General features: G+C 35.7%; 2 protein-coding genes across 9 annotated transcripts; both read left to right on the top strand.

The window, feature by feature from the left end:
* Window positions 1-6,282: 6,282 nt before the first annotated feature.
* LOC109051742 (E3 ubiquitin-protein ligase TRIM11-like) lies at window positions 6,283-10,960 on the top strand. Of its 4 annotated transcripts, none has more exons than XM_042763159.1 (6): window positions 6,283-6,423; window positions 6,616-6,946; window positions 7,453-7,533; window positions 7,853-8,012; window positions 8,095-8,154; window positions 10,562-10,960. In XM_042763159.1, exons 2-6 carry the CDS (start codon window positions 6,626-6,628, stop codon window positions 10,756-10,758), a joined length of 819 nt encoding a protein of 272 aa, XP_042619093.1. In that variant the 5' UTR covers window positions 6,283-6,423; window positions 6,616-6,625; the 3' UTR covers window positions 10,759-10,960. The 4 variants fall into 4 exon arrangements, with proteins under 4 accessions (XP_042619093.1, XP_042619091.1, XP_042619094.1 ...); XM_042763157.1 differs by lacking the exon at window positions 10,562-10,960 and adding an exon at window positions 8,680-9,791; XM_042763160.1 differs by lacking the exon at window positions 10,562-10,960 and adding an exon at window positions 8,663-8,821.
* A 357-nt stretch (window positions 10,961-11,317) lies between these two features.
* LOC109059658 (tripartite motif-containing protein 16-like protein) lies at window positions 11,318-23,474 on the top strand. Of its 5 annotated transcripts, none has more exons than XM_042763154.1 (8): window positions 11,318-11,381; window positions 17,843-18,167; window positions 18,288-18,368; window positions 20,617-20,712; window positions 20,858-21,091; window positions 21,649-21,808; window positions 21,890-21,949; window positions 22,489-23,474. In XM_042763154.1, exons 2-8 carry the CDS (start codon window positions 17,847-17,849, stop codon window positions 23,016-23,018), a joined length of 1,482 nt encoding a protein of 493 aa, XP_042619088.1. In that variant the 5' UTR covers window positions 11,318-11,381; window positions 17,843-17,846; the 3' UTR covers window positions 23,019-23,474. The 5 variants fall into 5 exon arrangements, with proteins under 5 accessions (XP_042619088.1, XP_042619085.1, XP_042619089.1 ...); XM_042763151.1 differs by lacking the exon at window positions 11,318-11,381 and adding an exon at window positions 17,518-17,651 and having other exon boundaries at window positions 17,832-18,167; XM_042763155.1 differs by lacking the exon at window positions 11,318-11,381 and adding an exon at window positions 17,518-17,651 and having other exon boundaries at window positions 17,832-18,167; window positions 22,472-22,659.
* The last annotated feature ends 246 nt before the right edge of the window (window positions 23,475-23,720 follow it).

The raw sequence follows: 23,720 nt of genomic DNA, 5'->3' as shown, positions 1-23,720 counted from the left end.
GTTGTCTCATGATCTGTGTAAATAAATTGAACCCCCGATCATACATTCATTTGTGCATTTATTGCTTGTCGAGGAGCTAGAACACATTCCGCCATGAGCCATACAATGAGAACAAAGAGGACAGTAGTGAAGTAAAGTTAGCTACTTTATAGTATGTATCAGTATATTTTTTACATTGACATTAAATTAACATTGACCAAGATAAACAAATGCGTAAAACATATTCACTTATTCATAATTTAGAATGTAATAGATGTTATGTGCGAATCTTTGGTCTATATGTAAACTTGATGTAGGCCTACATTACCATCCTAAAATTCATTGTGTATTCGCATCCCACTTAAAATAAATACATTTTATTAATGAAATGGCCTTTAGTTTAAGCATATAGGCTATGGGCTATATACAGTTTTACTATATCTTTTTTTTCATTCCTGGGGCAAATACTTAAAATATGTTAGTTTGCCAATCACATTAAGACCCAAGAAGAAGTTGACGGACAAAGACTGTAGTGGGAAAAGAATATTACAGTAAATGTTAATTCAGCGTTCTCCCATTAAGGTTATTTTTTTCTGCACCAATGTTATGTAGGCTGCATTACTCCATACAAATTGCTTGGGATGGCGTTCTTCTGATGAGGATGAATCCAGCTTATTTGCAGCTTTGACGCTCTACGTTACACCTTAAAAAACAGTTCTGGATGATTATACAACATGATCAAGTTGTCATTGCTTTAAAATGCACATTCATTTTGCATAAATGCATATATATTTGTAAAAACTGTAACTTGTAGCATCTTCCAACTGTACCTTCTGATATTCAATTCAATTCAATTCAAGTTTATTTGTATAGCGCTTTTTACGATACAAATCATTACAAAGCAACTTTACAGAAAATTAAGTTTCTACAATATTTAGTAGTAATTTATCAGTGATGACTGTCAGTTTATGTGCATACGGCAGAAATGTTCAGAAAAATCAATAAAAGACGTAAACAAACAGACGATTAACACTATTACCAGCAATTATGCAATCAAACTTATAGCAAAATTTGGTAGTTCTGTATGTTGTCTCTGGGTTAGCATCATCTGAGGTCTTCTGAGGGGTTGGCATCCTCTCTTCTCAGGTGTTCTGGATCCAGACTGGAGCTTGTGTAAATCCTAGTTACATCCCGTGGCAAAGCAGAGAAACAAATAGAGACATAATTAGCGTAGCTGCTGTTCCAGCCAAGTAAAATTAATTAGATTAACCCAAGCTAAAGAATAATAATGCACATTTGATCAGATATAACTGCAGTCCCAAAATTATGAGATGCATTATTTGAATGCTTGGCCAAAGAGGTGTGTTTTTAATCTAGATTTAAACAGAGAAAGTGTGTCTGAACCCCGAACATTATCAGGAAGGCTATTCCAGAGTTTGGGAGCCAAATGCGAAAAAAGCTCTACCTCCTTTAGTGGACTTTGCTATCCTAGGTACTATCAAAAGTCCTGCGTTTTGTGACCTTAGGGGGGCGTGATGGATTGTAGCGTGGTAGAAGACTAGTTAGGTACGCAGGAGCTAAGCCATTAAGGGCCTTATAAGTAAGTAATAATATTTTGTAACTGATACGGAACTTAATAGGTAGCCAGTGCAGAGACTGTAGTATTGGGGTAATATGATCATATTTTCTTGACCTGGTAAGGACTCTAGCCGCTGCATTTTGGACTACCTGTAGCTTGTTTATTGAGGATGCAGGACAACCACCTAGCAGTGCATTACAATAGTCAAATCTAGAGGTCATGAACGCATGAACTAGCTTTTCTGCATCAGAAACAGGTAACATGTTTCGTAGCTTGGCAATGTTTCTAAGATGGAAGAATGCTGTTTTTTGTAACATGGGAAATATGATTTTCAAAAGACAAGTTACTGTCAAATATAACACCCAGATTTTTGACAGTAGAGGAAGTAACAGTACATCCGTCTAATTGAAAATTGTAATCTACGAGATTTTGTGTAATGTTTTCTGGTCCAAAAAGTAATATCTCTGTCTTATCTGAATTTAATAGGAGAAAATTATTGGTCATCATTATTGGATATCAACTCATAAAAGACTATTGTGGTGTTGTAATACAGAAACAAGCATTTTCTGTAAATGTGCTTTGTGTGATTTTGTAATGTGATGTGTTTTGTATAGTATTATTTAGATTTGATCTATGTTGGATAGAATTGATAGATCTATTGGGTTGTTTGTTTTTTTGGTGTTTTGATGTCATGGACACTGACAACACAGTTACAAGAGCCATTGCAGTATTGGCCTTATTCTCAGGGCAATAGTGTCACGAATCCTGGCCATGAACTTCAGACTGTTACACATCACCCTGGACTACATTCCCCATGCTCCACTGCACTAATCACAAGTTCACCTGAAATCCATCACACACAGCTGCTACCAGTTACGCACAGTATATAATCAATCTCACACCACCATTCAGGGTCGAGTATTGTTCTGCGTTTTTCACTCTTCCCAGTGTTAGCTGCGATATGGAGCAAGTCTAATGTCCGAGTTTGGTCTAGTCTTTCCTTGCCTGTTTTCCTGTGTATCAATCTCTGCCGTTGTTTTTGGATTTCCCTGTTGTCTTGCCATTTGGACTCTGTTTGCCCCTGCCTGGAATATTATTGTGTGTCTGGATTATCTCTCTCTGTGTAGCCCTCTGGATGTTGTTCGCTGATCGGAAACCCTTGTCTGCCCTTGGATTATTCTTGTGTCTTGCCCATACCATACCTGTTTGTTATTGATTCAACCCTACCTGTGTTTATGACCACGTCTGTTAATAAAGCTTGCATATGAATCCGCACGCCTCACGTCACGTCGGCTCCATTACAAATTGACTGTTACCATGCAAATTTTCAGACATTTTTACTGTAGCATTTTGAAGTCATGGACCCATGCATTTGACAGATATGACAATACAGTAATGAGTAATTGCTTTATTGGCCCAATTGTAGGCGCTATTTCTCAACTCATTTGAGGGTGCGTTAAAAGTTTCATGGGGACCTTATTACCAAGGCACTTACCTGTAACCATGAAAAATTATAGACATTCTTACTGTAGCATTTAGAAGTTATGGACCCATAAATTTAGCCCGATTGGAGGCACTATATCTCAGCTGCCTTTAAGAGTGTGTTATTCCCAGGGCACTTGACTGTCACCATGCACGTTCAGACATGTTTACTGTAGCATTTTGAAGTAGAGATATTGCGCCTCCAATTGGGCCAATAATGCAATTTCTCCTGTGTAGGGCAATTTACAGTTAAACCCAAGGACCAGGCATGATGAATGAAGACCAGTCAGACATGAATTCAACTGAAGAAAAATTTACTGAAGAAAATAGCTTGCAGTTTTATCAGCAGAAATCAGCTTCAATACTCTCGAGAGGTTCATAGGCCACTCTGCGTACATGTTCTATACACCAACAATTATACTCTTACAGAGACTGCTAATTACATCAAAGCATGGTTGGCTAAAATATAGATAAACTTAGAAAATCTCCACATATGGATGTCAAGTTCAAAATATATCTTCTGGTGATTATTTAGGTGACAAGCAATCAGAGGTCAGATGTAACAGATCATTCGAATGATGACAAATCTCTATATGCTTACTCCTCTGGTGCCCTTCTCCACATCTCCCTGGAGATGAGCTCTGCACAGACAGACACCAAAACACGTAAGGCATGAAAAAAAACACTTATCTACTTCAAGGTTGGTTGGCTCGGCCCTGAATCTTATCAGGTGTTTAGCAGATAATGAGTACAGTTTCTCAGAGAGGAGAGGAGAAATTCACAGAAACTATTTAAAGTTATTCCCTGACATACAGAAATATCATATATGTTCTGATCACATGTTGGTCACTTAGATGAGAGGTCCCAATGACCTCCATAACCTGGACAGCCAAAGTTGGGCAGTCACTAGGGACCCTAAATAGAGAGATTAAAAACTCAACGTGTAAAAAGCTTAGTTACACATTCCAACTTCTCACTAAGGGAGAGAAAAATATTAAATATACATACATTTTTAATGTCTACTCACTGGTGTATGGTAAATAATAATTTTATTCAATCAATAACAATCTATGAGGTTACTGATTAATAACTTGATCAATAATCATGCAAAAGGATAATTAATATATTTTATGAAGGCCTTCAGGATTCCACTTCTTCACCTGTTATTGTCATATGTGCCAAATTTATGTGTCCATTATTTCAAAATGCTACAGTAAATAAAAACGTGAAAAAACACATGGTCCCTAAATTGAACGTGAATAAGAAGCAACAAACAACAAATGCGGAAGCATCGCGTCTTTTAAGGTGGAACGGATAGCATCAATAAGCTGCGAATAAGAAGCTGGATTCAGCTGGAGAAAACAGCTGGTAAAATTCCCAATAAAATACTGGAAATTAATACAAATTTTATAAACTGAAAACCGAGGAACCATTTTCCTTTTCTAGCAGATGTCACATTTATACGCTTTTGTCAAGTATATAAGCTTTTGTAAACATGATCGCCTCCTGACTGAAAACGAAACTACAGAAAGCCACAAACATTGCCAAGTGAAGTTCAGCGGTTACGCAATATGGAAAGCCATTGTAACATTTAATCTATAAGCCGTACTAGTATCTTTTTTCATGGTACTTGTATTTATTTTTTAGATACTATCTTTTCCATTAAGTACTAGTACTTATTTATAAGGTACTAGTGCTTACTCTTTAGCTACTAGTGTTTATTCTTTAGGTACTAGTGTCTTTTGAAAAGTTCATTAGATACTAGTACTTAATCATTAGATACTAGTGCTTATTCCAAAAGTGACTAGTATTTAATTATACTCTTCTTGTTAAGAAAAAATAGAACTAGTACTTATATTTTAGTTACTAGTAACTTTTTGATTAGAGATATCCTGAACTTAATAGATACTAGTACTTTTTAAATTTGCATTTCTGCCCAGTATGGTAATCGTATGTTGAATATTAATGAGCCAGCATATAGGAGAGAGATTAGACAGGAAACTGAAACAAGGAGATGGATGTACTTTTTTGAGAAAACCAAATAGAAAAGAAACAATTATTTGTACACAAGCACATAGAAAACATATTTTTGTCAGTTTTGTAAACACGGTAATTTCATAAACATAGTAGCATAAAATGTTTGTTGGTCATCGAGTGACCTCAGGTGGCAGGATGGAGATAAGACGGCAATTTTATTATCTGTTATTTTCCTATTTTTCCTCCAGTAAAAACAATAAATATCATACCAGGGCTGTATGTAATTTTTTTTTTTTTTTTTTTTTTTTTTTTTTTTTTTTGCATATAGCACTAGTGCTACAGACATTGAATGTTTTTACATTAATATTCTGTACAGGGCACACTGGTGCTGCAGACACATTAATGTTCTGTACAGGGCACACTAGTGCTGCAGACACTGAATGTTTTACATTAATGTTCTGTACAGGGCACACTGCCCTTATGAAAAAGAAGTTTATACAAGTGTGCTATTAGTATTTTTCTTTTAAACTAAAAATAGGAAAGTGTGCTTTTAGTTTACTTTTTATTTACTTCTCAGAAATGGGCTTTATGTACTCCTCAGAAATATACTTAAAATGAGCTATGCTTGTGCTCCTAGAATCTCTGTTTTCTTTATATACGGTAGAGGGTGCTAGTACATATCTTCTGCACAGAATTTCCAAAAAACACAAGTGAAGAAGAAGAAGAAACAACAGATACTAACACATGTAACACGATCATCTGACATGAAACAGCATCAAGACTGTAACGCTATGGAATAAAATGTCGACCGATGAAGAGGTAATAATTATAGTCAGGCTTTGGGGAGTTGATTGACTCCACCTACGTTTTGATTATCATTCTGAATCCAATTCATAGTCTCACTATTGTTTTAAGTACTAGTATCTAATGAATAAGTACTAGTTTTTAATGAATAAATACTAGTACCTAATAAATAAGTACTAGTACCTAATAAATAAGCACTTGAATCTAATGAATAAGTACTAGTATCTAATGATTAAGTACTAGTAACTTTACAAAAGACATTAGTAGCTAAAGAATAAGCACTAAAAAATAAGCACTAGTAGTTAATGAATAAGTACTAGTACTTAATGGAAACGATACTAGTATCTAAAAAATAAGTACTAGTAACATTAAATTAGATACTAGTGCAGTTTATAGATTAAATGTTACTACGGCTTGCCATATACGCAAAGCGAAACATGCAAGTGACTTAATAGAAAGGCTTGGTTTTTTATCACGTGATTTTCTGAAAACAACACAATCCTCGATATGAAGCCTCATTAGAAATTGTGCTGTGTTGCGTTGCATGTGTTGCAGTCTCTCGGTGTCGTACGTAATATCACTAGAAGAAGAAGAAGAAGAAGGTATGTCTCCACTTAAAGAAGCTAAACGTGTGTGTGCTGCAAACTTATCATTCTGGAGTAGAATACTGTAGAATCATTTGGCGTTTCTCAGGTTTCTGTTTTTTTTTTTTTTCTCACAAAACTGTATTATCTGTAAAGGGAAAGTGAAAACTTGTTGATCTTTTTTTTTTTTCTTTCTCTGTCTGAATGTACATGCAGTGAAATGGCAGAAGTCAGTTTTTCTCAGGATCAATTCAGCTGTCCGGTGTGTCTGGATCTCCTGAAGGATCCCGTGGCCATTCCCTGTGGACACAGTTACTGTATGAGCTGTATTACAGAGTGCTGGGATCAGAAGGATCAGAAAGGAGTCTACAGCTGCCCTCAATGCAGACAGACCTTCACTCCAAGACCTGCTTTAAATAAAAACACCATTCTGGCTGAAGTGGTGGAGCAACTGAAGAAGACTAAACTCCAAGCTGGACCTGAAAATGTGGAGTCTGACGTCTGTACTCGAAGAAAATGCAAATCTGTCAAGTCCCGTCAGGTGTGCCTGAACACGATATCAAAAATCTTTATTCAACTATCTCACACTATATAAGCTGCAAACCCCATTCATGTAAATTTTAATATTTTTGTTTTGTAGTAACCAAGAGAAGTGTTTTCAGTTTTATTTGTTTTTGTATCCAGATGAGTTTTAAAGAGCGACAGAGAAAGTTTCAGCAGAGGGAGAAAGATCTTGAGCTGAGATAGGCTGTGGAGTCTCATAAAGTGAGTTTGGAGAAGAACAGAAGATTAAGAATTATTTTGGAGTGGACTCTGTTCCAGTGCCAATGCTCTTTCAGTCCCATTTTAGTAAAGCGCAGCAGCAGTTGCAGAAGCCATATGATAATGATCATTTCAGTCATGGTTAATTTAGTTTCTTCATACTTGTTTTTCTACCCAGTTGTTCAGCTTCATTATAGTCTCATATTACATAGTTTGCATTTGCAAACTACATACAGTTTCATGTAGTATTTCAGAAATTTACAATGTTATTTTATTTTCATACAGGTGGTTTTGGAAGAGAGAAAGAGAAAATTCCAGCACAGAATCCAGCAGAGGCAGAAAGATCTTGAGGAGCTGAAAGAGGCTGTAATAAAATAAATATAAAGTCATAAAGAGGGAGTTACGTTTACATTGTATTCCATATAAATAGACTGGATTTCTAAGATCTGACGTTGAGTGGAAATTACTAGAACAGAAGTGCCAAGTAGAACACCATGAAAATTGTATAGATTAACATAACCATTGCAAATAAGAGCAGATACGACCAAACTGGTAGTTCAGGTTATTATATACTTTATTATACGCATATTAAGTCACTCAAGATGATTTGGATAAACAAGCAAGCAAGAGGTAATGAAGGTTTTTGTTTTCTGTCTTTATCTTTTGTGTTTATCTCTTCCTGTAGAGTTTCCAGTCTCTTGCTGTATATCCTGAATCTGCAGATGAACCCAACATCACTGTCAGCTCTCTCCTCTCTTATGATGATCTGAGAAAGTCTGTCTCTCAACTGAAAGAAAAACTAGAGGATTTCTGTCAAGAGGAGATAGAAAAGATATCTGGCAGAGGTGAAGTAGCAGACATACATTAACACTCAAGTCACCATAGAATGTTTTCAAAATGACTAATTATGTCTGTTTAATTTTTTAGTAACATGTGTTGAAATTAATCCCACCAATGAACCCAAGATCAGAGAGGAGTTCCTACAGTGTAAGACACAATGAATACATTTGCATTCTCATTAAAATCTATTTATGTTTATTAAGCCATTATAAAGATAATTGGTATGTCCTAAAAATACAGACATGTTTTTCTGATTCCACACATTTCTGATATTATAAATTTTCAGCAAACCAGCATCATGCTAAAAGGTTCATTGTAGATGCATAAAAAGTAAATATTTATATAATAAACATATAACCAAACCTTATAAAAATGTCACAATTATAATAATAAGTGAGATCCATGGAAGTGATATTAATATATCATAATTAAAAATTATATATTAATTTATACAATATGCATAGTACTAAAATTATACAACATTGTTTCAACAGACTGTTTAAATCTGATTGGTCGAGCAGCGTTTTACAAATGCTGATATTTTGGTTCAACAATACTATTACTTTTTTTTACCGGTTTTTTTTTTTTTTCACCGTTAACACTCTGCTTGTCTATGCATTTGTGTTGGGGATTTTTTCAATGTCTCGTTCTTTAGTGTTTTAGCTCCATCAGATTCCAGTTGGTTCACTCTGGATCCAAACACAGTGAATAAACACCTCTGTCTGTCTGAGAGGAACAGAGCGGTTACCTTCACTGCCGGAGTCCAGCAGTATCCCGATCATCCAGACAGATTTCATTATTTTCCTCAGGTGTTGTGTAGAGAGAGTGTGTGTGGACGCTGCTACTGGGAGCTGGAGTGGAGTGGGAGTGGATTTGTGTGTATATCAGTGTCTTACATATACATCAACAGGAAGGGACGGAGAAATGAGAGTGTGTTTGGATATAATGATCAGTCCTGGAGTTTGATCTGCTCTACCTCCAGATGCTCATTTAGTCACAATGACAATCATACTGAACTCCCTGTACGCTTCAGCGGCTGCAGAATAGGAGTGTATGTGGATCACAGAGCAGGAACTCTGTCCTTCTACAGCGTCTCTGACACAATGAGCCTCATCCACAGAGTCCAGACCACATTCACTCATCCTCTCTATCCTGGGTTTGCAGTTATTAGTGGGTCAGCAGTAAAACTGTGCGATCCATAGATTATAGAGAGCTGGCTGTACATATTACTGCAATGTGAATTTGAGCTGCTAATCAGGAACAGTGAAATGAAACTTATTTACAAAACCATGCAATTACAGAAAAAAAGCAGTTATACAATAAGATTGTAAAATTAAGTAAAGCTTAAAACATTAAAAACTTAAAAATTGTTTTGAACAGCATGTTGGTAAATGTTTTTGGAGTTAAACACATTTTGTACATGGCAAAATAATTTAAATGATTACCTAATTATTACTATGGATTATTTCTGAGTGCATCAGTTACTGTTGGTTGTTGCTCATTTTCCAAATGTTTATCGGGAATTGTGGTCGTTGTGTAACACGTCTTTCCACATCTTAATCTGGTGAGAGCTTTCATTTCTGGACCTGTAAAGAGCAAACAATACACAAGTATCTAAAGGTCTAATAATGCACCAAGCTGAATTCAATTAAATATATATTGTAGTAATGCACATGTTGTTCAACAGACTATTTACAGGACTAATTGCAATGATTGCCCAGCATGATTAATATTTAAAGTGTGTATCATCCTAATTAAAGGGATAGTTCACCCAAAAATGAAAATCATGTTTGTTTTGATTACCAGCATTCTTCAAAGTATCTTCTTCTGAGTTCTGCAGAAAAATAATAGTCAGAGGTTTGGAAAAGAATGATGGGCAAATGATGTAATGATGTAAATGATGACAGAATCCTGGGTGAGCTACACTTTTAAGTAAATTAGTAGAAACACTCTTCACTAGTCATCACTGTGCTGAAAAATAACAGCGAATGCTGCAAGATAGATGATTATAGATTATAGACATTTTTACTGTAGCATTTAGAAGTTATGGACCCATACATTTAGCAGATATGACAATAGAATAAAAGGAGAAATTACATTATTGGCCCGATTGGAAGCACTATATCTCAGCTGCCTTTAAGGGTGTGTTATTCCCAGGGCACTTGACTGTCACCATGCACGTTCAGACATGTTTACTGTAGCATTTTGAAGTAGAGATATTGGGCCTCCAACTGGGCCAATTTCTCCTGTGTAGGGCAATTTACAGTTAAACCCAAGGACCAGGCATGATGAATGAAGACCAGGAGTTAGACATGAAGTCCCTGAAGAAAAATTTACTGAAGAAAATAGCTCGCAGTTTTATCAGCAGAAATCAGCTTCAATACTCTCGAGAGGTTCATAGGCCACTCTGCGTACATGTTCTATACACCAACAATTATACTCTTACAGAGACTGCTAATTACATCAAAGCATGGTTGGCGAAAACATAGATAAACTTAGAAAATCTCCACATATGGATGTCAAGTTCAAAATATATCTTCTGGTGATTATTTAGGTGACAAGCGATCAGACGTAACAGATCATTCGAATGATGACAGATCTCTATATGATTACTCCTCTGGTGCCCTTCTCCACATCTCCCTGGAGATGAGCTCTGCACAGACAGACACCAAAACACGTAAGCAGAAAACACTTATCTACTTCAAGGTTGGTTGGCTCGGCCCTGAATCTTATCAGGTGTTTAGCAGATAATGAGTACAGTTTCTCAGAGAGGAGAGGAGAAATTCACAGAAACTATTTAAAGTTATTCCCTGACATACAGAAATATCATATATGTTCTGATCACATGTTGGTCACTTAGATGAGAGGTCCCACTGACCTCCATAACCTAGACAGCCAAAGTTGGGCAGTCACTAGGGACCCTAAATGGAGAGAGTAAAAACTCAGCATGTAAAAAGCTTAGTTACACATTCCGACTTCTCACTAAGGGAGAGAAAAATATTAAATGCACATACATTTTCAATGTCTACTCACTGGTGTACGGTAAATAATAATTGTATTCAATCAATAACAATCTATGAGGTTACTGATTAATAACTTGATCAATAATCATGCAAAAGGATAATTAATATATTTTATGAAGGCCGTCAGGATTCCACTTCTTCACCTGTTATTGTCATATGTGGCAAATGTATGTGTCCATAATTTCAAAATGCTACAGTAAAAAAAAACCTGAAATAACACATGGTCCCTAAATTGAACGTAAATAAGAAGCAACAAACAACAAATGCGGAAGCATCACGTCTTTTAAGGTGGAACGGATAGCATCAATAAACTGCGAATAAGAAGCTGGATTCAGCTGGAGACAACAGCTGGTAAAATTTCCAATAAAATACTGGAAATTAATATATATTTTATAAACTGAAAACAGAGGAACTTTTTTTCCTTTCTAGCAGATGTCACATTTATACGCTTTTGTCAAGTATATAAGCTTTTGTAAACATGATCGCCTCCTGACTGAAAACGAAACTACAGAAAGCCACAAACATTCGCCAAGTGAAGTTCAGCGGTTATGCAATATGGAAAGCCGTTTTAACATTTAATCTATAAGACGTACTAGTATCTTTTTTCATGGTACTAGTACTTATTTTTTAGACACTAGTATCTTTTCCAACATACATTGTAACACGGTTGACTTTTTTTTGCGATCAAATTACTGTAATTAAAACTCGCCAAACCCCATTTTTGGCCATTTGTCCATAAACCTCTCATTGAATAGAGTGTGTAATGGCAATTATATCCACTGGGTGGCACTGCAGCAAAAATATATTGTTGCTGAAAAGCCTCGACAAAACCGGAATGTATTGACGTGACACCTCTCTTCAAACACTAACGTCACAAATTGAGATTATAACAGTTTAATCGGATTTCATGTCCTAGACCTCCTAACAGTAAATTTAGTTAAATGGCAGAAATATGGTGATAAAATGTATATCTGCAAAATGAACTGAATGCAAGCTATACTCAGCAACGCGATCATAACTTGGAATAGCACTGCGCAAGATCATAGATGAAGTTGTTTCTTTGTCTGAACAAAAACCAATGCTTTGTTGCATATCACAGAACATCATATCAATAATTTATTCTATTATATTTATATTATATTGCATTTACTATTTGCCTTTTACCTTACATTTTATACAGATTGTCACTACGTAGATCCATTATTTATTATTTATAATGTAATTTAATTATTATTTTGTTTGTTGTTTGTATTATTATTTTGGTTTGATGTATTTGCTTACTTTAAATTATTAGATTTCTATTACATATAATTTTATTATAATTTTATAATTTTACATATATTTTTTTTTGTATAGTGGGTTTCTGTTATAATAAGAACCGGTTTCTCTCTCTCTCGCTCTCTCTCTCTCTCTATATATATATATAATCATGGGTATTGTTATCATATTCTACTGTCTGTAATGTTTTTATACAAAAGAAAAAAAAAAACATCAGTTGCACAAATGAAAAATTCTATTAATGCATCATAATTTTTAGTTAATGCCGAGTTACCCTAAATGGGCAAGTCAACCGGCTGGTTTGTGACTTGTGTATCTGCTTAGTGAATGAGTCATCTAAAAAAACAAAAACTGAAAAGTTGTTCAGTGTGGTGTCAGGAACACAATTTTAACAATAAATATTTTTTTGCAAATGTATTTCTTAGTGTGACTGTTAAAGGGTTAAGTACTAGTGCTTATTCATTAGGTACTAGTGCTTATTTTTTAACTACTAGTGCTTATTCTTTAGGTACTAGTGTTTATTCTTTAGGTACTAGTGTCTTTTGTAAAGTTACTAGTACTTACTCATTAGATACTAGTACTTAATCATTAGATACTAGAACTTATTCCAGTAGTGACTAGTATTTAATTATACTCTTTTTGTTAAGAAAAAAATAGAACTAGTACTTATTTTTTAGTTACTAGTAATTTTTTTAGACCAGAGATATCCTGAACTTAATAGATACTAGTACTTTTTAAATGTGCATTTCTGCCCAGTATTGTAATCGTATGTTGACTATTAATGAGCCAGCAAAATATAAGAGAGATATTAGACAGGAAACTGAAACAAGAAGATGGATGTACTTTTTTGAGAAAACCAAATAGAAAAGAAACAATTATTTGTACACAAGCACATAGAAAACGTATTTTTGTTAGTTTTGTAAACACTGTATTTTCGTAAACATAGTAGCCTAAAATGTTTGTTGGTCATTGAGTGACCTCTGGTGGCAGGATGGAGATAAGACACCAATTTTATTATCTGGTGTTTTCCTATTTTTCCTCCAGTAAAAACAATAAATATCATACCAGGGGGTATTCCAGAAAGCAGGTTATGTGACATACCCGGGTATGTTTAAGAGTAAGTAAGCGGATAACCTCAACTTTCGGTTCCAAAACGGAGGTAATTTTCAGGTTATGTTAGTAGTCATAGCAACTCACTCTCTGAACTTAACCTGCTCCGGAGCAGGTTATGTTCCAGGGTTAGTTCACTTCAGAGAGCCTTCAGTGGGCGTGAGAGATGGCACACAACATTATATAATATTACAATATGTAATATAGCCTATTATATATATATATATATATATATTATATAATATTACAATATGTTTTTTTGTATATTTTTTTTTTTATATATATGATATGTTAATGAGGAAGCGGTAATATATAATAAATAAGGTAATATATTATCCTAATATGATTATTTATTTTATTGGCATATATAAGATTTATCTGTATAAATTATAAAACACTATGACAAGGTAATGTTTAACATATATATTTATTTTATTTATTACATGTTATATTATCTCACACATGCATTTTCTATAATGTCTAAATTCTAAATCAAAATACATATCTGATATGACTTAATATATGCTTAGCATAAAACAAACAATATAATTCAGATTCTCAAGGATTAAAGATTAAATGGAAAAAAATAAAAATTATTACACAGCCATCAATTAGGTGGCGATATGCACTAAGCATGTAAACAACTAATGAACATAAGAAGAAGAAAGAAACAGTTTGGCGCACTTTTTCTTAGCGTCCGTTTCTATAGTGACTCGTCGATTCGTCGCTCTGTTGAGAATGTCTTGAGTCTTAACCAGGAACATACTCTGAGTTGAATGAACTTACTCCCAGACACATTTTTGGAACCACATACCTCGATTAAGCAATGTTTGGGGTTAATCAACCGAGAGTTCAGGGTTTTGTTCACGGTAAGTTAACCCTGCTTTCTGGAATCCTCTTCTGACTATTATTAATTAATCATTGTTATTAGGGTATGTCCCAAAATCCTTCAAAGCCTCTCATCAAAAAACCACAACTTGACCCCAAAGAACTAGTTAATTACAGACCGATCTCGAATCTCCCTTTTCTTTCAAAGATACTAGAAAAGGTAGTATCCTCACAATTATATTCCTTCTTAGAGAAAAATGGCATCTGTGAGGATTTCCAGTCAGGATTTAGACCGTATCATAGTACTGAGACTGCTCTCCTTAGAGTTAAAAATGACCTGCTCTTATCATCTGATCGTGGTTGTATCTCTCTATTAGTGCTATTGGATCTTAGTGCTGCGTTCGACACTATTGACCACACTATTCTTTCGCATAGACTAGAACACTTTGTTGGCATTAATGGAAGTGCATTAGCATGGTTTAAATCGTACTTGTATGACCGCCATCAATTCATAGCAGTGAATGAAGAGGTATCATATCGTTCACAAGTGCAGTATGGAGTACCGCAAGGCTCAGTACTAGGGCCGTTACTCTTCACGCTTTACATGTTACCCTTGGGAGATATCATCAGGAAACACGGTGTTAGCTTTCACTGTTATGCTGATGATACTCAGCTCTATATTTCTTCACGGCCTGGCGAAACATACCAATTTGAAAAACTAACGGAATGCATAGTCGATATAAAAAACTGGATGACGAGTAATTTCTTACTGCTAAATTCTGAAAAAACAGAGCTGTTAATTATAGGGCCTAAAGGCTCTGCATGTAATGACCTAGAACGCTGTCTAAGTCTTGATGGCTGCTCTGTCAATTCTTCGTCATCAGTTAGGAACCTAGGAGTGCTATTTGATAGCAACCTTTCCTTAGAAAGCCACGTTTCTAGCATTTGTAAAACTGCATTTTTCCATCTCAAAAATATATCTAAATTATGGCCTATGCTCTCAATGTCAAATGCAGAAATGTTAATCCATGCTTTTATGACCTCAAGGTTAGACTATTGTAATGCTCTATTGGGTGGTTGTTCTGCATGCTTAGTAAACAAACTCCAGTTAGTCCAAAATGCAGCAGCTAGAGTTCTTACTAGAACCAGGAAGTATGATCATATTAGCCTGGTCCTGTCAACACTGCACTGGCTCCCTATCAAACATCGTATAGATTTTAAAATCTTGCTTATTACTTATAAAGCCCTGAATGGTTTAGCACCTCAGTATTTGAACGAGCTCTTGTTACATTATAGTCCTCCACGTCCGCTCCGTTCTCAAAACTCTGGCAATTTGATAATACCTAGAATATCAAAGTCAACTGCGGGCGGCAGATCCTTCTCCTATTTAGCGCCCAAACTCTGGAATAACCTACCTAACATTGTTCGGGAGGCAGACACACTCTTGCAGTTTAAATCTAGATTAAAGACCCATCTCTTTAACCTGGCTTACACATAACATACTAATACACTTCTAATATCCAAATCCGTTAAAGGATTTTTAGGCTGCATTAATTAGGTAAACCGGAACCGGGAACACTTCCCATAACCCCATGTGCTTGCTACATCGTTAGAAGAATGGCATCTACGCTCATATTAGTCTGTTTCTCTCTTATTCCGAGGTCACCGTAGCCACCAGATCCAGTCTGTATCCAAGTCAGAGGGTCACTGCAGTCACCCGGATCCAGTATGTATCCAGCCCAGATGGTGGATCAGCACCTAGAAAGGACCTCTACAGCCCTGAAAGACAGCGGAGACCAGGACTAGAGCCCCAGAGACAGATCCCCTGTAAAGACCTTGTCTCAGACGACCACCGGGACAAGACCACAGGAAACAGATGATTCTTCTGCACAATCTGACTTTGCTGCAGCCTGGAACTGAACCGCTGGTTTCGTCTGGTCAGAGGAGAACTGGCCCCACAACTGAGCCTGCTTTCTCCCAAGGTTTTTTTCTCCATTCTCTCACTGATGGAGTTTTGGTTCCTTGCCGCTGTCGCCTCTGGCTTGCTTAGTTGGGGACACTTCATTTACAGCGATATCGTTGACTTGATTGCAAATTATTGCACAGATACCATTTAAACTGAACTGAGCTGCATGATGACATCAATGAATTCAATGATGGACTGCCTTTAACTGTCATTTTGCATTATTGACACACTGTTTTCCTAATTAATGTTGTTCAGTTGCTTTGACGCAATCTTTTTTGTTTAAAGCGCTATATAAATAAAGATGACTTGACTTGACTTGGAATACACCCCAGGGCTGTATGTTATTTATTTATTTATTTATTTATTTGCATATAGCACTGGTGCTACAGACATTGAATGTTTTACATTAATATTCTGTACAGGGCACACTGCCCTTACGAAAAAGAAGTTTATACAAGTGTGCTATTACTATTCTTCTTTTAAACTAAAAATAGGAAAGTATGCTTTTAGGTTACTTTTTATGTACTTCTCAGAAATGGGCTTTATTTACTCCTCAGAAATATACTTAAAATGACATTTATGTATACTTGACTTATACTTACAAAAAGTCTAAATATATTTGAGCTATACTAGTGCTCCTAGAATCTGTGTTTTCTTTATATACGGTAGAGGGCGCTAGTACACATCTTCTGCAGATAATTTCCAAAAAACACAAGTGAAGAAGAAGAAGAAACAACAGATACTAACACATGTAACACGATCATCTGACATGAAGCAGCATCAAAACTGTAACGCTATGGAATAAAATGTCGACCGATGAAGAATTATAGTCAAACTTTGGGGAGTTGATCGACATCTACGTTTTGATTATCATTCTTAATCCAATTCATAGTCTCACTATTGAATTAAGTACTAGTATCTAATGAATAAGTACTAGTATCTAATGAACAAATATTAGTATCTAATAAATAAGTACTAGTATTTAACCAATAAGTACTAGTATCTAATGAATAAATACTAGAACCTAATAAATAAGCACTAGTATCTAATGAATAAGTACTAGTATCTAATGATTAAGTACTATCTAATGAATAAGTAGTAGTTACTTTACAAAAGACATTAGTAGCTAAAAAATAAGCACTAGTAGTTAATGAATAAGTACTAGTACGTAATGGAAATGATACTAGTATCTAAAAAAATAAGTACTAGTAACGTTAAATTAGATACTAGTGCAGTTTATAGATTAAATGTTATAACGGCTTGCCATATACGCAAAGCGAAACATGCAAGTGACTTAATAGAAAGGCTTGGTTTTTTATCACGTGATTTTCTGAAAACAACACAATCCTCGATATGAAGCCTCATTAGAAATTGCGCTGTGTTGTGTTGCAGTCTCTCGGTGTCGTACCTAATATCACTAGAAGAAGAAGAAGAAGAAGGTATGTCTTCACTTAGAGAAAGCTAAACGTGTGTGTGCTGCATACTAATCATTCTGGAGTAGAATACTGTAGAATCATTTGGCGTTTCTCGGGTGTGTGTTTTTTTTTTTTTTTTTACAACACTGTATTATCTGTAAAGGGAAAGTGAAAACTTTTCTTTCTTTCTCTGTCTGAATTTAGGCTACCTGCAGTGAAATGGCAGAAGTTAGTTTTTCTCAGGATCAATTCAGCTGTCCAGTGTGTCTGGATCTCCTGAAGGATCCCGTGGCCATTCCCTGTGGACACAGTTACTGTATGAGCTGTATTACAGAGTGCTGGGATCAGAAGGATCAGAAAGGAGTCTACAGCTGCCCTCAATGCAGACAGACCTTCACTCCAAGACCTGCTTTAAATAAAAACACCATTCTGGCTGATGTGGTGGAGCAACTGAAGAAGACTAAACTCCAAGCTGGACCTGAAAATGTGGAGTCTGACATCTGTACTCGAAGAAAACGCAAATCTGTCAAGTCCCGTGAGGTGTGCCTGAACACATATCAAAAATCTTTCTTCACTTCATAACTATCTCACACTATATAAGCTGCAAACCCCATTTACATAAATTCTGACATTAACAGTTTTATTTGTTTTTGTATCCAGATGAGTTTGAAAGAGCGACAGAGAAAGTTTCAGCAGAGGGAGAAAGATCTTGAGCTGAGAGAGGCTGTGGAGTCTCATAAGGTGAGTTTGGAGAAGAACAGAAGATTATAAGAGCTATTTTGGAGTGGACTCTTTTCCAGTGCCAACGCTCTTTCAGTCCCATTTCAGTGAAGTGCAGCAGCAGTTGCAGAAGCCATACACTGTTAAAAATCGCTGTAAAAAAGGGCCAAATTTTGACAGTAACATGCTGTTTTTCATTAAAACAGTGCATTCTGGGTAATATTCATCATTTTCGAGAAAGTAGCCTGCCGCTATATATCGTAAATTAACAACGTTCAAAGTTGACATTCAGAGGGTGTGTTTCAAATCACACCCTACACCCTCATTCACTATTCCCTACATGAGTTTACTAATATAGTCCACCTGACACAGAGAATGAAAACTAATGAGTGAATTCAGACAATGATGAACAGCTGCTGTTAACGAGCAGAATCACTGAAGAAAAGAGAAACAAGACACACACAAGAACTACAGCTGACTTCAGCCACAGCCTTGGATGAAATCAACTGAAGATTTAAACAACTCAACAAACAGCTTTACCAGCTTCACTCATTACTAACCAGAATGACTTTATTTCTGTCAGATCAGAGATCAGAGATCAAAAGATCTTATTGAGAGTTACAGAGATTTAGATGATGATGTTTTATTGTTTCGATTGAAGTTACCATTGAAGAGATCAGTGTTTGCTTTAGTTGGGCTCCTGACCCTTGAATTTTGAACATTAAATTTGTTTGATTGCTGTGTCTGTGTTTTTAAGATACATCTATTATAAGCAACATTTAAGTGATTTTGGCTGATTCTATTAACCCTAATCTACTATACTGATTTAAAGTGTTCCTGGAATTATTTGGCGTTAAGTTATGTGAGTGTATTACACATTGTTTTTTTCTTTGACTTTATAAGATTGAACAGTAATGTGACAACCAGAACATAAGGATTTGAGAAAAGTTTGGGTTGAACATTTTTTTTGAGTTTCAATGTCAGTAACACACAAAGAGAGACATCAACATTCAGCATATGAATCTCAACAATGGTGACAATCAAAAGCTTCATGATGCAATGGATGCTGGGTACCAGCACAGGACAAAACTCATCCATGACTCCCAGGATGATTCTGTTTGTTAATAGCAGGTGTTCATCACTAATGCTCAATCATCAGTTAATCACAGAATTATCTCATTAACTTCACTGATTCATTGTTACTCTAAAACTCTGTAGTGTGCACACATTATACGTTTTCATTTAAAACTGAGGATTTTGTTGTGGGGTTTAAGGGGTTAAAGATTTAAGTTGAAGAAAAAACGGCATGAAACATAATTTAACAGTCATACACTGTAATCAATTTCCAGGAAACAAACTGTAGAAAAACAGTTATTCACTTGCAGCACGGTTACCAGTAAATAACTGTTTTTCTACAGTTTGTTGCCGTGAAGTCAATGAAAAAACAGCAATATACTGTAAAAAGTAAAAGTCAGATTTACCAAAAAAAAAAAAAAAAAGTTAATTTGACTAAAATATTTGTGAACATCCATAGAAAAAAAGTTAAGCAAAGTCATACACTGATGATGAGATTAAATACTGAACTCAGCTGTATTAATGTGTTTTTGCACAAGAGAGATCTGTTAGTTTAATGTAGTTTTGTGGTTCACCATTGTGCTGGAGAGTAGAGTCCGTGCTTCAGTCAATGATGAGGCACAAACACTGATGTTCTGCTGCTTTACATAAAGACAGTAAATGTGGAGTTGATACAGTGATGATATCTGTGTTAAATACTTCAGCACATACATGTGTGCTATAACTGACAATGAACTGCAGTGATTTGAGAAAAGTCACGCTTTTAGTTACTTTACTATTACACATTAAGTGTTTGCAGTTTTATGTTAAGAAATATTCCTTCTCAGTGGACTCAAATGAAATAAGTTCACAGTACTAACATCGTATAAATGCTCGTTTTTAAACTCAAACTGTTTGAAGCAGTGGGAGCAGAGTTAATTTCCATGGTAGAATTACGGTAAAACACTGTAAAAAAATTTAGGAGCTGTAAATTAACAGTACCTTACTGGCACCCCTGCTGCCAGTAAATTACTGTTATTTAACGGCACAATTTTTTATAGTGATGATAATGATCATTTCAGTCATGGTTAATTTAGTTTCTTCATACTTGTTTTTCTACCCAGTTGTTCAGCTTCATTATAGTTTGCATTTGCAAACTACATACAGTTTCATGTAGTATTTCAGAAATTTACAGTGTTATTTTATTTTCATACAGGTGGTTTTGGAAGAGAGAAAGAGAAAATTCCAGCAGAGAATCCAGCAGAGGCAGAAAGATCTTGAGGAGCTGAAAGACGCTGTAGAAACTCACGAGGTAAGTTTGAAGGAAGAAGAAATGTCTAAGATTTAGTTTGGACTCTCTTCCAGTGTTTGAGCTTTTTCAGTCCCACTGAAGCCCACTGTGGGTCACAGGCTGTGTGAGACACCAGTATGAGCTGATTGTGATGTGTGTTTAACAGTGCTCTGCACAGACAGCAGTGGAGGACAGTGAGAGGATCTTTACTGAGCTCATCCACTCCATTGAGAGAATCTGCTCTGAGTTGAAACAGCGGATCAGTGAACAGGAAAAGGCTGCAGTTAGTCGAGCTGAAGGACTCATGTATCGACTGGAGCAGGAGATTGATGATCTGAGGAGGAGACACGCTGAACTGGAGCAGATTTCACAAATACATGGTCACAACAAGTTCCTCAAGGTAACCTGAAAATACAGAACAGTTGTTTTTGTCAAAGCCTTACCATTAGAGGCTTTCTTCATTTGCATGTAATTGGTGGTATGCATTATTAACATTGGTGCTCACACTCATGCAACTAAACAAACTGTTAACCCTAAGTATTATACTTTAGTGCTTAACTCATCCTGCACTGTTTGTGCTACGGGCATGAATGATGAATCTGTCATGTAGCTTTTTGAGGAGAGGTGATGCTATTACTTTTCTTAACCATTATGATTTTTACCTCATGGATAATAAAATAAATATAAAGTCATAAAGAGGGAGTTACGTTTACATTGTATTCCATATAAATAGACTGGATTTCTAAGATCTGACGTTGAGTGGAAATTACTAGAACAGAAGTGCCAAGTAGAACACCATGAAAATTGTATAGATTAACACAACCATTGCAAATAAGAGCAGATACGACCAAACTGGTAGTTCAGGTTATTATACAAGTCACTCAAGATGATTTGAAAACAAAAAAATTAATGTTTTTGTTTTCTCTGTTTATCTTTTGTGTTTATCTCTTCCTGTAGAGTTTCCGGTCTCTCGCTGTATCTCCTGAATCTGCAGATGAACCCAACATCACTGTCAGCTCTCTCCTCTCTTTTGATGATGTGAGAAAGTCTTTCTCTCAACTGAAAGAAAAACTAGAGGATTTCTGTCGAGAGGAGATAGAAAAGATATCTGGGAGAGGTGAAGTAGCAGACATACATTTACATTCCGTCCTCATAGAATATTTACAAAATGACTAATTATGTCTGTTTATTTTCTTAGTAACTTATGTTGAAATTATTCCCACCAATGAACCCAAGATCAGAGAGGAGTTCCTACAGTGTAAGACACAATGAATACATTTGCATTCTCATTAAAATCTATTTATGTTTATTAAGCCATTATAAAGATAATTGGTATGTCCTAAAAATACAGACATGTTTTTCTGATTCCACACATTTCTGATTTTATACATTTTCAGCAAACCAGCATCATGCTAAAAGGTTCATTGTAGATGCATAAAAAGTAAATATGTATATATAATAAACATATAACCAAACCTTATAAAAATGTCACAATTATAATAATAAGTGAGATCCATGAAAGTGATATTAATATATCATAATTAAAAAATGATATATTAATTTATACAATATTCATAGTACTAAAATTATACAACAGATTGTTTCAACAGACTGTTTAAATCTGATTGGTTGAGCAGCGTTTTATGAATGCTGATGTTTTGGTTCAACAGCACTGTGACTTTTTTTAACAGGTTTTTTTTTCCTTCTTTTTTTCACCGTTAACACTCTGCTTGTCTATGACTTTGTGTTGGGGATTTTTTCAATGTCTCGTTCTTCAGAGTGTTTTATCTCCATCAGATTCCAGTTGGTTCACTCTGGATCCAAACACAGTGAATAAACACCTCTGTCTGTCTGAGAGGAACAGAGCGGTGACCTTCACTGCCGGAGTCCAGCAGTATCCTGATCATCCAGACAGATTTCATTATTTTCCTCAGGTGTTGTGTAGAGAGAGTGTGTGTGGACGCTGCTACTGGGAGCTGGAGTGGAGTGGGAGTGGATTTGTGTGTATATCAGTGTCTTACATATACATCAACAGGAAGGGACAGAGAAATGAGTGTGTGTTTGGATATAATGATCAGTCCTGGAGTTTGATCTGCTCTACCTCCAGATGCTCATTTAGTCACAATGACAATCATACTGAACTCCCTGAACTCTTCAGCGGCTGCAGAATAGGAGTGTATGTGGATCACAGAGCAGGAACTCTGTCCTTCTACAGCGTTTCTGACACAATGAGCCTCATCCACAGAGTGCAGACCACATTCACTCATCCTCTCTATCCTGGGTTTGCAGTTATTAGTGGGTCAGCAGTAAAACTGTGCGATCCATAGATTATAGAGAGCTGGCTGTACATATTACTGCAATGTGAATTTGAGCTGCAAATCAGGAACAGTGAAATGAAACTTATTTACAAAACCATGCAATTACAGAAAAAAAAACAGCAGTTAAACAACAAGATTGTAAAATTAAGTAAAACTTAAAACATTAAAAACTTAAAAAAATTTTGAACAGCATGTTGGTAAATGTTTTTGGAGTTAAACACATTTTGTACATGGCAAAATAATTTAAAAGATTACCTAATTATTACTATGGATTATTTCTGAGTGAATCAGGGACTACTGTTTCTTGGTTGTTGCTCATTTCCAAATGTTTATCGGGAATTGTTCAATTCAATTCAAATCAAGTTTATTTGTATAGCGCTTTTTACGATACAAATCATTGCAAAGCAACTTTACAGGAAATTAAGTTTCTACAATATTTAGGAGTAGCTTATCAGTGGTGACTGTCAGTTCATGTGCATACGGCAGAAATGTTCAGAAAAATCAATAAAAAGACGTAAACAAACAGACGATTAACACTTAACAGCAATTATGCAATCAAACTTATAGCAAAATGTGGTAGTTCTGTATGTTGTCTCTGAGTTAGCATCATCTGAGGTCCTCTGAGGGGTTGCATCATCTCTTCTCAGGTGTTCTGGATCCAGACTGGAGCTTGTGTAAATCCTAGTTACCATGGGATGTAAATCCCGTGGC

This window comes from Cyprinus carpio, chromosome A9 (assembly GCF_018340385.1).
Source record: "Cyprinus carpio isolate SPL01 chromosome A9, ASM1834038v1, whole genome shotgun sequence".
Lineage (NCBI taxonomy): Eukaryota > Metazoa > Chordata > Actinopteri > Cypriniformes > Cyprinidae > Cyprinus > Cyprinus carpio.
Note: the sequence above shows the minus strand (reverse complement) of the source record. Positions and strands in the feature narration are given on the sequence as shown.